This window comes from Drosophila sulfurigaster, chromosome X (assembly GCF_023558435.1).
Source record: "Drosophila sulfurigaster albostrigata strain 15112-1811.04 chromosome X, ASM2355843v2, whole genome shotgun sequence".
NCBI lineage: Eukaryota > Metazoa > Arthropoda > Insecta > Diptera > Drosophilidae > Drosophila > Drosophila sulfurigaster.
This window is the reverse complement of record NC_084885.1, coordinates 14,991,774-15,004,365: the sequence shown is the minus strand read 5'-3', so window position 1 is coordinate 15,004,365 and position 12,592 is coordinate 14,991,774. Positions and strand designations below refer to the sequence as shown.

At 47.3% G+C, this 12,592-nt stretch overlaps 2 protein-coding genes across 2 annotated transcripts; one reads left to right on the top strand and one right to left on the bottom strand.

Moving 5' to 3' along the window:
• Positions 1 to 724: 724 nt before the first annotated feature.
• Positions 725 to 4,659, bottom strand: LOC133847460 (pyridoxal-dependent decarboxylase domain-containing protein 1). The gene is made up of 6 exons (XM_062282517.1): positions 4,297 to 4,659; positions 2,970 to 4,148; positions 2,634 to 2,894; positions 2,060 to 2,575; positions 1,806 to 1,999; positions 725 to 1,713 (listed from the first exon to the last, which is right to left on the bottom strand). Exons 1-6 carry the CDS (start codon positions 4,507 to 4,509, stop codon positions 1,305 to 1,307), a joined length of 2,772 nt encoding a protein of 923 aa, XP_062138501.1. The 5' UTR covers positions 4,510 to 4,659; the 3' UTR covers positions 725 to 1,304.
• Positions 4,660 to 8,106: 3,447 nt separating this feature from the next.
• Positions 8,107 to 11,865, top strand: LOC133848097 (DNA replication ATP-dependent helicase/nuclease DNA2). Its single transcript, XM_062283488.1, has 3 exons — positions 8,107 to 8,761; positions 8,831 to 9,898; positions 9,999 to 11,865. Exons 1-3 carry the CDS (start codon positions 8,198 to 8,200, stop codon positions 11,736 to 11,738), a joined length of 3,372 nt encoding a protein of 1,123 aa, XP_062139472.1. The 5' UTR covers positions 8,107 to 8,197; the 3' UTR covers positions 11,739 to 11,865.
• Positions 11,866 to 12,592: the final 727 nt, after the last annotated feature.

Below are 12,592 nucleotides of genomic sequence, written 5' to 3'. Positions count from 1 at the left end.
TTAATGTTTTATAGAATTTTTTATTTTTATTTAAAATTTTGCTTTAAATAGAAAATAACAGTAGTTATCACTCGGTAAAGGAAGCAACAAGCAGTGCAAGCAGGAAGTGGCGACACTGCTTGTGTCTGCCAATATGTGAACTGCTTGCTGATATAGTATAGTGACCCACATAAAGCAGTGTAACCTCGAAAAATGTGAATGCCCCGAATGAATGTCCGCAGTGAAAATGAAGAGTACAGAAATATATTGCTGTTGCAGTTGCGCTCAATAACGATAAGTGGAAAAAAATGTAACTGTCAGAATGATGAATTAAAAAAACTTGTAGCTTACGTTCGTTATCATTGTGCACAATTTTCAGCAGCATACTTTATTTCAATTTGTATAATAAATATATTTTATCAATTTATTTAATTGATTTTTTGGTTTTTGTTTCTTTTTTTTGCATACACAAAATGTGTTGTGTATTTTTGTTTTGCGTTTGTTGTATAAGTTTATTAATTTAAATTGTATGCTTTTTTTGTTGTCACTTAGCGCCTAAACAAATTACGATTACGAATAGTGCAAATTATATTATTGTTATTGTTACCGAGACATTTGCATTATTCAATTTAATTCAATGATGTTAAGTTTTTTAATTTTTTTTTGTCATTTTCTAGGTACTTGCATAAAAATCATTATTATAATAATAATAATAATTGTGATACAAAAAAAAAAGATAAGGTAATTGGAATTCAGTTTGCTTTGCCGTTTTGTAGAAGAGATATGATTGTAATACAAGAAAAATATAATAGATAAATAATAATAGAAAGAATCGCCCACAGCGAACAACAACGTCAACAATAATGCAGCACATAAACATTAATAATAATAATAATACACATTACAAAAAAAAATCAAAAAAGGATTAAATTACAAAGTAAGAATAATACAATAGATTGGATTAAGAATATATATAATAATGTATAAGTATGTAGATATAAAAGCAAATGTGCAATTACATATTGCGGCTGGACAGGCGATGGATGCTGAATCCTTTTTGGGGATCCCCTTTAGCGCTGTGTCCAAGGCTCTCATCTAAGGTTTTTTTTTGTTTTTTGTTTAGTTTTCTTTGGAATTACAGAATTGCGTTTGGATTTCATCATCATCTTCATATTTTTTTTTTTTTTTTTTTTTGTTGCTGGTTAATTAAGACTTATTTAAGTGTTTTTTTTTTTTGTGTTTGCATTCATTTTTGGGAAGTGGTCAGTGAGAAGGAGTAGGAAGAGGAGAAGGATTTGTTTGTCGTTGTCCTTGCGCTGCCATTTTTAAGCATTATTGTTGATTGCACTATTCATGGCCACCAGCTCCGGCACCGAAGAAGAGCCAGCGCTGCTTTGGCTGACGGTGCGCGCATGATCCACATGGTTGCCGGTCATTGATGTTGTTGTTGTTGTCGTCGTCGTTGTTGCTGCTCCTGTTGTTGTCGCACCACCAGCAGCAGCAGCTGCTGCTACGGCTGCAACCGCGGCTGTTGCTGCTGTGGCCACTTCAGTTGCTGTGGTGGTGGTGGTGGCTGCTGCTTCGGCAGCGTCACCAGCACCGACCACTGGCTCCACAGTGGGAAAGACGGGCGGCGTGGACGATGACACCACTGGCGTCTGTATCATGGGCGTCGGAGGCGAACGATTCGCTGGCAGTTGATGCGCCGTCTCGCCCGACATTTGCATGTGGTACCTGATGAGGAAGAGAGAGAGAGAGAGAGAGAAAGAAATTGGAGATTAGCATGAGCATAGTCTATGTAGATGCAACTTCAACGCTCTTCTCACTTGTAAATGTTCTCGGTGCTCTCGACAACGCCTTGGGTGAGATTGAGGCTGCGCCCCTTGATGCCCGACTCCTTAGCGGGCGGTGACCACCAGTTGAAGACACGTCCCACCACCGGCACATGCCGCAAAATGCCCTCCTGCCACAGCTTCTCCTCCGACTCGCGCTGCAAGTCTGCGGTGGCCGCCTCAATGCCCTAAAAATATATGTATGTAAATAGAAATTTAGTTTGAACATCAATTGTTATGATATTCACCTTCTTGACAATCTCGGACATGGTGTCCAGAACACGTGAATTCTCCTGCACACTCTTGCCGACGGTGACAACCAAATCGAGCAGCTCCTCCACTTCCGTTTCGTGCGTCACCATGCCAAAGCGCACACAGATCAAGCCATCGGTGCCCTCGCCCAGCGAAAATGCATTATCCGTTGACTTGAGCGCCTCGACCAGATCAATGTTGAGCTTATTCAGCTCGGTTTTCGCCTGATCGGTTAACAGGGATTCCCAGCCCTCGGGCACAAAGCGTACACCGCCCATGCCCGCCCATTCGGGCAGCGGCACCAGACGCAACACTTCGCTGCGATCAACGAGATGCATGAAGCGTGCCTTGTGCTTGATGGTGGCACGCAAGATATCGACATGCGCCTCCAAGCTCTGGGCAAAGCTCTCCAGATTCTCCGAGCTGGGCGGCTGTTCGCCCAAGCCCAATTCGAGCGGACAATAGCGTATGCAACTGCCATGCGTTGGATGTTCAATCACCTCAAAGTCAAACTGCAAAGGACAAACAATAATGTAGAATTAGTTTGAAAATGACTTTCCAAGCGCTTACATTGGGACAATCCCGCTGCAGTATTTGTCCCAGCCACGAATTGAGACGATCAAAGTATGAGGCATTGTTGAGCTTCTCCAGCGGCTTGTGGCCCGCGTCCACAGTGGTGTTTTCCAAGCTGCTTGCCCCGCTCGTAATTGGAATGGTTGTGCTGCCATCAAATTGATAGACAACAACTGGAGCGGCGGCATCAAACAAGGCGTTCACATCAAACACGCCACTTCCAATAATGTCCGACAATGCAGCGCCCGGTGTGTGGCTCTAAAAGAAGAGAAGAGAAGAGAGCATTAGTTGTGTGATGTAAAAGGGAAAGGGAAGGGAAGAATAGCTAGCTACCAGCACACGAATTCCTTCGCATTTCGAAGCGATCTCAAAGAGAATGCTGCACGTTTGGAATGCCACATGCAACCGCTCCGCAATCGACTTTTTGCCCAGCGCCTGCAGACTCGTCCACAGCGACAAGGCATTGAGACGCCTCGACAGGATTGGATCCGATTCAAAGGCACTCAAAGCACTGTTCTGCAACGGACGATGCAACAGCACAATTGGCAAACTGGGCACGCCCAGCCAGCTGCCCAAATTCAGTGCCATCGAGTGCAGCACATCGTGGACATTGCCCGGCGTCTGGGCACAGACGAGAGCCGCCAAACCATGGCCACTGGCATGGAGCCACATGTTGTGCGCCTTGCAAACGTCCCGTAAACGCTGCAGATTATCCACATAGCCACAGAGCGAGGCGCCAATGTCGGCGACGACAAGCAACGGCGTCCGACTGGCGGCTAAATCATGTTGCACCTGCTTCTGGAGGAGCACAAGATCCATGGTGCCGCATTTGCTATCCTCCGGTATGATTTTGATGGCCTCCAGCGGTATGCCCAGCTGCCGGCAGGCGTATTGCAGTCGCACCGGCGTCGTATTCTCCGAAATGTAGAAACATGGTTGCGCCAGAGCGGGTATGCCACCCTCCAGATACCCGGGACAGCGGGCAACGATGGCCAGGCGCACAGTGCGCAGGACGGCATCGGCATTGTCGGCATGGAAACTGCTCGCGGCATTGGGGAAATGGAACAGTGTGCCCAGCCAGCGTGTGGCATCGCCCGCAATGCTATTGGTTACACGCAACAGATGCTGGCGATCCAGATGTGACAGATACGCCACGATGCTGTGCGAGATTAGCGCCAAATGGGAGACATCATCGAGAGCGGGCAGCGGAAACTCGGGATCATCGTCGCTGTCCGAATAGGCAACGAGTTGCTCTAGCGATTTGAGTATATCCGAAGGCACGCGATGCTCCTGACGCAGCTGTGTGTACAGCACAACATCCGCGGCCGCCAAAGTGTCATCGGCAGTTGATGTTGTTGTTGTTGTTGTTGCAGCTGTGGCTGCCGCATCTTCATCTTCGGTTGTTGTCTCGAGGTGCACTTTATTGGGTGAACCGGGCAGTGCTTTGACATTCTCCAGACGTTGCAGCACCTGCGACGAACGCAATTCCAATTCAGCCAACCCGGAGCGTATCTGCGGTTGTTGGTGGAGTAAACAATAGAACAGACAAGTATGAAAGAAAAGTAAAGCACACAAAACAGCGCACAAAACACACACAACACACACGTTGACGTGTCGTCGTCGTGTCGTCGTCATCAAATGCCAGCAAAACTATACTTACGCTGGATGCGGCAATTTCGGCCACTGCTGGTGTTGTTGCTGTTGTTGTTGCCACTGGTGCTGTTGGTGTACTTGTTGTTGTTGTTATTGCCGCTACTGGAGTTGCCGTTGTTGTTGCTGCTACTACTGCTGCTGCGGTTGTTTCCGTTGTTGATGGCGACTGTGCTGCAGCTTCGGCAGCCCGTTGCTCGTCATCAACTCCAGCCGCAGACATCTCTAATAGTTAGCTTTTGCAAAATTGTCAATATCGCTTTTTTCCCCTAATCCAAGTTGGCTGCTTGTTTTTCTGTTATTCTCTCTTCTTATTATAGCTGATGTGGTAGAGCTGGCGAAATATCGATAGCGCTAACGATGCCACATCGATAGTTCTTTCAACATCGCTTATGCGTGTGAAAGCTAAATAAATAAAATAATAGTATTGTAATTTTTGTTTTGTATTGCAGGAAATAAATATTATTTTTAGATGAACTATGACGTTTGCTTGAAGTTTTAACACGCACAATTTTGTGCCGAAGTGTGTGTCTGAAGTCGAGCGACATTTTTGTGGTCACACTGTTATTAAAGTGCCAACGTATCAGCGTGACCGCAATTCCCAAAAATAATACCAACCGCACAGTATATTTAATTTATTTATCATTTTGTATTGAGTGTGTGCATAGTTTCTGCTTAGCTTTCTTTACCTAGTTAAAAGTAGAAGCTAAACGGCAATTGTGTAATTGTAATAATATTCCGCACACGTAAAACAATATTGCTATCGATATGCGGCTGTCAGCCGAGTTGGCAGCTCTATTGCATACGCAATTGGCGCACTATTTCAAGTTTGTCTAGCGATACCCAAAATTAAATATATAGCAATGCACTTGCGTTACACTAATGCGATTTTCCAGTTTAGCATTTGTTGCGACACATGTTTGCAGCAGCACTAAATAAAATGCAACTTTTTGCGAAACTCGCAACGGCAAACATATGCAACTGGATTAAGCCAACATGTGTATGCGATGTGTGTGAGTGTGTGTGTGTAGCTTTTCACTTTATTCATGCATAAACTTGCTGAGAAAGTTTCGCGCTGGCTGCAAAAGTTGCCGTGGCATTGGGATTTGCTAGCACTCCGCACTCCCCTCGAGTAACTCCCCTTTGCAACACACACCACTTTGCCCCAACATGCAAATAACATATCGATGCTGCTTTTTCAAATAGACCAACCAAACATTACCCCCCCGCTGGTCCATGCCTAACCCGCTTGACTGCTACACTGACACCCAACTCCCAACTCAACCCCGTCCCGTCCCCGCATCGATCGTTGCATTGGTTTTCCCTTGTGGCATTGGCGTCGTTGTTGTGCCGGGGATTTGCGCCGAAGCCGCCGGAACGTGCCGTGTGCACATGCATCAATTTGCCCTGCCAGCCACAAGCTCCCCCCCTCTCCCCCTTCCAAAAAAAAAACCCCCTCCTCAACCCTACCACCACACCCTTGAAAGCGGCTGCTGCGCTGTTTGCTTGTGTGCAAGTAGAAGAAGAAGCAGCATAAGTTCGTTAATCATTAGACTCTAATGCGGGCAATAGGCGTGCCCGAAAGTGATAGCAATAGAGAGCGAGCGAGAGCGGCAAGTGGATTATAAATTAAACAATTTCGCTTGATTAAAACAGCCGCAGCATTTAAATACAAACACACACAAACACACACACACACACAGAAGCACATGCAGCTCTCATGAGCAGTATAAATTATGAGCCCAAAATTCAAATACCCGGCAAAATCGTTCGAAAATGGGTATATCAATTTAGTGGCCAGCGAAGATTTGTGTGTGTAACAGAATTTCAGACAGCAGAATCGTCAAATAAATTTGATTTACTAAATGAATAACGAAAATGAGTGGCATCAAATAATTGACGGGTATTCGATAGTCGATTACTGCATACTTTCTAATTCGTTGTTGTTGCTGTTGTTGTTGTTTGTATTTGGCGCCACAATTCATATAAAATTGGTTTAGCTGCGCTGATAATTGCAACCAACAATTGCGGAGCAAATAGCAATGGAAGCGGGAGGGGAAGGGGTAAAGGCTCGTGGTGTGGAGCAAAGTGTTGGTAGGGGGGGAGGGGGGTAGGATTTGGTCAGCTCATCACGTTTGCTAAGCAAATGAGTTTGCGCCGCACTTTTTGCTGGCTGATTATATAAATTGCGTATACGCAGCATGGGGCCAACTAATACACACGCACACGCAACACACACACATACACACACACACAGGCAGTTAGCTGCAACATCTATGCCAAGGTGCAAAGAAAAAAAAGGCTCAAGGCCGCAAACACAGCAGCACTTCAATTGCCACACACACATACATACACATACATATGCGTATTGGTGTGCGTGTGTGTGAACGGCTGAGGTGCAAAGTAGTTGCCACTTAAGAGGCACACGAAAAAAAACACACACACACACAAAAACACAAAAAAAAGCAACTTCAAACAAACAAGAGAGCGAACGAGGGATGGGCAAGGGAGGGGCGAGGGTGGCCTCTGAAGAGCCTCAGCCCGCTGAATGGGCTGCGAAGAGGCGAAAGAGTCGGATGGAAGGAGGTGAAGTGGTGGAAGGGGGGGGGAGGGGCGTAGGTTGAGGGCAGCGACTGCAGACAGACAGTGAAAACAGTTAAAGTGCGCAAACAGCAAGTGATGGTGAAGGTAGGTGATGGTGAAGGGGGGCAGGGGGAGGAGTTGCAACACTTGGTTTGGTTTGGCAGGTTTTTGGTGGCTGCTGTTGGTTTTTTCGCAGCCTACGTTGCGAGCCATTGACGGCAGATCTGCGCAAATTGACTTTTATATACACCCCCACACACATGCATGCATTTGCATGCGAGTATTTGTGTGTGTGTGTGTGTGTCTGCCTGCAAGTGCGAGTGAGAGCAAGTGCTGAGCGTAAGCACCTTTTCACCTGGCGCACGGCAACACTGTTTTTCTCGCTGCCGCCGAAAAGTAGGCAATGGATTTCGTTTAATTGGCAGTCAGAGCCCTGCAAATTGATCGTATGCAAAGAACAAGGAAAGACGGCGTGTGCGAGAGAGAGAGCAAAATAGCAACTTAAAGAGTGGCCACTACTCAGAGCATAGCATACAATGTGGACAGCAGCAGGAAAAAACAAACCATTTGTCAGGAGAGCAAACACACACACACCCTCACCAATACATATCCACAGTCCACTGTGAAATTGACAAAATATAAAAGTGAATGCGAGTGTGGCATAAAAAGCCAAGAAATGCACACAGGCATAAACACACGCACATGCACATGCACATGCAGAATGGGAGGCAGGCATCAATAACAGGCAAACAAGAGCAGCAGCAATAACAACAACAACAACAACAACGTAGTCGCAAAGCAAAGTGACGCCGTAGCCAAAGTCTGAAGGCAAACCGAAAAGGCAATGCAAAAGTACACAAATAAGCAAAAAGTGCAGGCGGCAACATGAAAACACACACACATACACATTGATGCATAAGCTAGCATATATTTCTTTTGGCATACGAGGTGTGCCCTAAAAGTCAGCTACAATTATTTTTCATTTCAAATTGCTGCCAATCGAAATCGCTTGCTATCGATTACGCAGTCAGCTGGCTGTTTGATCGTTTGTCAAACAGTGTGTACACGTTGTTTGATTATTTGAATATTAGTTTACAATTTTATATAAATTAATCTAATTAAGCGGTCATCTACAATATTAAACATTTGTATTTAATTTGCTGTAATCTGTTATCAGATGACTGCTCATGCGCAAGATGCTCACGCTACTGTGAAACAGTGTGTACACACTGGCGAACAGTTAGTTTTTTGGCGCGATTTTATGAGAGTGTTCGGTAAAACATTAAGTGATAATAATTAACGCGAAAAAAGTGATAACAAATGCAATTATGCAGTCAGCGAAACGTGTGCTGTCGCCCAGCAAAGCGGATAATGTGAATGCAACATGCAAAAAGTATAAATCACAACTGAATCTCGATGTACAAAAAGAGACAACTTCGGAGCCGCAGGATCAGGAAAATTATGGATTTCTGCTAGACGACGACAACGATTTCGATTTATGTGCACTCGATGCGGCTGTAACAGCAAGCAAACTCGATCTCACCCGCTGGCAGCGTTGTGTGGTCAAGAGCGTCGAACGTTTGCCCAAAACATTCAATCTGCTGTTGCATTTAAACAGCGCAGACTCCGCTGCAGAGGATCCACCTGCCACAGCTGATTGCCAGCTGCAAGCGCCATGGCATATGACGCCCATCGAACCGGGCGATGTGGTCTCAGTGCAGGCGCAGTGGCAACCATCGTTAAATAGCTATGTGGTCAACAAGGAGTCGGGCTACTGCGTCATCCAGCCGGATATGCTCATCTCGAGTACAACGGTGACGGGTTCGCTCTTCTGCCGTCGCAAAGCTGTGCTGCAGGATCGTTTTCGTGGCGTCGACGGCGCCAATGCGGTGGTAAGTGCTTTAAGCGAATAGCCACTGAATCCATTCAATGTTTAATGTTTTCCTCCATTTTTCTGACAGATGATTGTGGGCACGCTGGTGCACGAGCTGCTGCAAACGGTGCTCGCTCAGCGCCTGCGTAGCCACCAACAAGTGCTTGCTGCACTCCAGCAACTGCTTGAGAGCACTTCCTTGGCCCAGCTGCTCTATGGCAGTCAATTGAGTCAGGCGGAGATTGAGCTGCAACTGCACAAGTTTGTGGAGCCCATTGTGGCCTTTGTAGCCCAATATATTGATGGTGTGCAGTCGACAACATCGTTGCCGCCAGAGATGTACAAGGATCGCATTGAGGAGATCCATGACATCGAGGAGAATCTTTGGGTGCCGCAGCTGGGCCTCAAGGGCAAGGTGGATGTCTCGGTGCGTGTGCGCCGTCAAAAGCAGCCCATACCGCTGGAGCTGAAGACGGGCCGGGCCAGCTTCTCCATGGAGCACAAGGGACAGCTGTTGCTCTACCAGCTGATGCACACAGCGTTGGGCCAGGACACGCACTCGGGTCTCTTGTTGTATTTGCGCGAAGGAATTATGCGTGAGGTGCGCGATGGACGCAACGAGCAGCGGGATTTGGTGCTCTTACGCAACGAGCTGGCGCACTTCCTGAGCCGCGACGTGCAGTTACCAGTGATGGGTGAAGCACTTAGCGTATCGCCAGAGCAGCCCGGTAAGCTGTTGCAACCGTTTCAGCTGCCCGAACCAATTTCACATCACAGCGCTTGCGGGAATTGCGCATACGCGACGCTCTGCTGCAGCTTTGCCAGCACCGATGCCCAGCTGGAGTTGAGCAAGACGCATCCGCTGCGTCGCCAGATGGAGCAGCAGCTGGCGCACTTGACGCTCCCGGATCACGAGTATGTGCTGCACTGGTGCGGTCTTCTGGCGCTCGAGGAGCAGCAGCAGCGTCAAGGCTCGCAGTTGCGTTCGCTGTGGACGGAGACGTCGATGCGGCGACAGCAACAGGGACGTGCGATCTGTGAGCTGCAGTTGGCGCCGGATCAGAAGATAAAGAGTAGCGGCAGCTGTCACAATGGACGCTACGAACAGCAGTTGCAGTTGTCAGCGCAATCAGAACTCAATCTAACGCTGAGTGGCGTGAGTAATTTACTTTCTCAGTCTTTCTAGTCATTCAATGAAACTCCTCTCGCTCTCTCTCTCTCTCTCTCTCTCTCTCTCCCTCCCCCTCTGTTTGCAGTTTGAGCTGGGTGAATACGTCACTGTTAGCTGCAGTTCACGCCAGCGTTTGGCCATTGCAGCGGGATACATTATGGCGCTGATGCCACGCAGCATCACACTGCAGCTGGAGCGTGATTTGAGCCAGCGATATGCGGGCGAAACCTTTGTGGTGGACAAACACGAATCGCACAGTTTCGTCAGTTTCAATTACACGAATCTGGCCTTGCTGCTGGAGGACAACGAACGCGCCGCGGAGCTGCGCAGCATTGTGGTGGCCAAGCAGCCGCCGATGCAGCACAAACTGCTGCCGCGCATCATTGGCAGCCAAGGCGGTCCCATGCTGCGTCCACTGAACAAGGTGCAACAGGCGGCAGCGCTGCGAGCGCTCACCACCAGCACACATCTGCTGATCAAGGGTTTGCCGGGGACGGGAAAAACCCAAACCTTGGTTGCGATTGTCCGTCTGTTGCATTTGATGGAGCGCAGTGTGTTGATCACCGCTCAAACGCATTCGGCAGTGGATAATCTATTGTTGCGTCTGCTGCCGCACAAGTTGCCGCTGCTGCGGTTGGGCAGCAGTCAGCGCATTCATCCGCAGCTGCAGGAGATTAGCGAAGCGCATTTAACCGCCGACTGTCACACGCTGGAGGAATTAACAGCGGCGCTGCAGCGTCCCAGCATTGTGGGTGTCACGTGTTTGGGCGCCGGTCATGCGCTCTTTCAGCAGCGTCGCTTCGACTACTGCATTGTCGATGAGGCCACTCAAGTGCTGCAGCCGACAGTGTTGCGTGCGTTAAGTCATTGCAGTAAGTTCATACTCGTGGGTGATCCGGAGCAGTTGCCGCCCCTTGTGCGGAGTCGTGAGGCGCGTTCGCGTGGCGCCGATGAAACGTTGTTCCAGCGATTGGATTGCGAACAGGCGACAGCTGTGTTGACGCTGCAGTATCGCATGAATCGCATCATCACACGACTGGCCAATCAGCTGACCTATGGCGAGGCGTTGCAGTGTGCCGACGAGCAAGTGGCCAACGCCAAGCTGCAGCTGCAGCCGCTCAAGCGTGAGGCGGGACTGTGGACGCAGCGGGCGCTGCAAACGCATCTGGAGCAGGCGGTGTTGCTGCTGGACACCGGCGATTGCTCGCAACGCTGTCAACAATTCAGTGAGGGATCGCAACAACTGGCGGCGACCAGCGCCAGCATTGAACTGAGCTATGGCGAAGCTACTCCCGCTCCCAATCCCACTTCTTCATCGCCTAAGCGTGTGCGTCGTGCGCCAAAGTACACCAACTATTGCGAGGCAGCGATTGTGTTGCATCTGCTGCGGCAGCTGCTTGACGCTGGCTTTGAGCCGTCACGCATTGGCGTCATTGCGCCGTATCGGGCTCAAGTGGAGCTACTGCGCAAGCTGAGTCCCCGCCTCATCGATGTCGAGTTCAATACGGTGGATCAGTATCAGGGACGCGACAAAGACCTCATCATTTATAGCTGCAGCAAAACGGGACCCATGGCCACGGGCCACGACATGGAGAGGTCGCGTGAGGCTGAAATCCTTGAGGATCAGCGACGTCTTACGGTTGCGATCACGCGTGCCAAGCACAAACTTTTACTGCTCGGCGATGCCAAGTGCCTGGAGCGTTATGGTCCATTTAAGCGATTGTTCGAGCATATTCCCGAACGTTGTCGCGTCCAGTTGACAGAGGGTCGCATGGGATTCAGCTGGCAGCCGCTGCTCGATGGATTGGCTCCACTTTTGCAGTAGTAAATCATGTTATTACCATCTCATTACCAAATTACACCATCATCATCATCATCATCATCATCGCATCACATTTGAGACGCAAGCCGTTTGATATTGATGTCAAAGGTGAATCTAAAATTTTCATATTCACTTCTTTGTTTTTTGTTTTATTTATGAATTTAAATGCAAATAGTGGCTAATTTTATTTATTAACTGCAGGCGTTTATATTTATATTTGATTAATGATCTAAATTACTCACTGATTGATTGACAAATTTATTAAGTTCCGTATCTACCTGTCTGATATCCATACTTTCTGATTTGCAACGGTTGGTTTTTCTAAAGTATACTATACTATATACTATACTATATACTATACTATATACTATACTATATACTATACTATATACTATACTATATACTATACTATATACTATACTAAATACTATACTATATTTGCCAACTGTTTGATTGACAACAAATTGTTCTTTCTGATTGATTTATTTGCAAATCGTCGTCTGATTGACAACAGTTTCAAGCTACTTGACAACTATCCAGTGATTTACTACCTAAGAAGCGAAACAGAATTTTATTCATTGATTGACTGTTTGATTGAAAAACTCGCATTTATTTGCCTAATTGATTGGCTCATCATTAAATAATTGAATTAGTGCTCTACTTACAATCTGTCTGATCCACAAGTTGAGTGAACAGTTAATCTACAGTTTAAATAGATAGCTTTCGATGAACTAGCAGACTCTTTTATTGATTGATTGTTTGGTTGTCAGTCAGTCCTATTGAATTTCACGTATTTATGTATTCAATTCCAATTTGGTATTCAGCCAATGTTCGATAATGGCATAATGATTGATGCA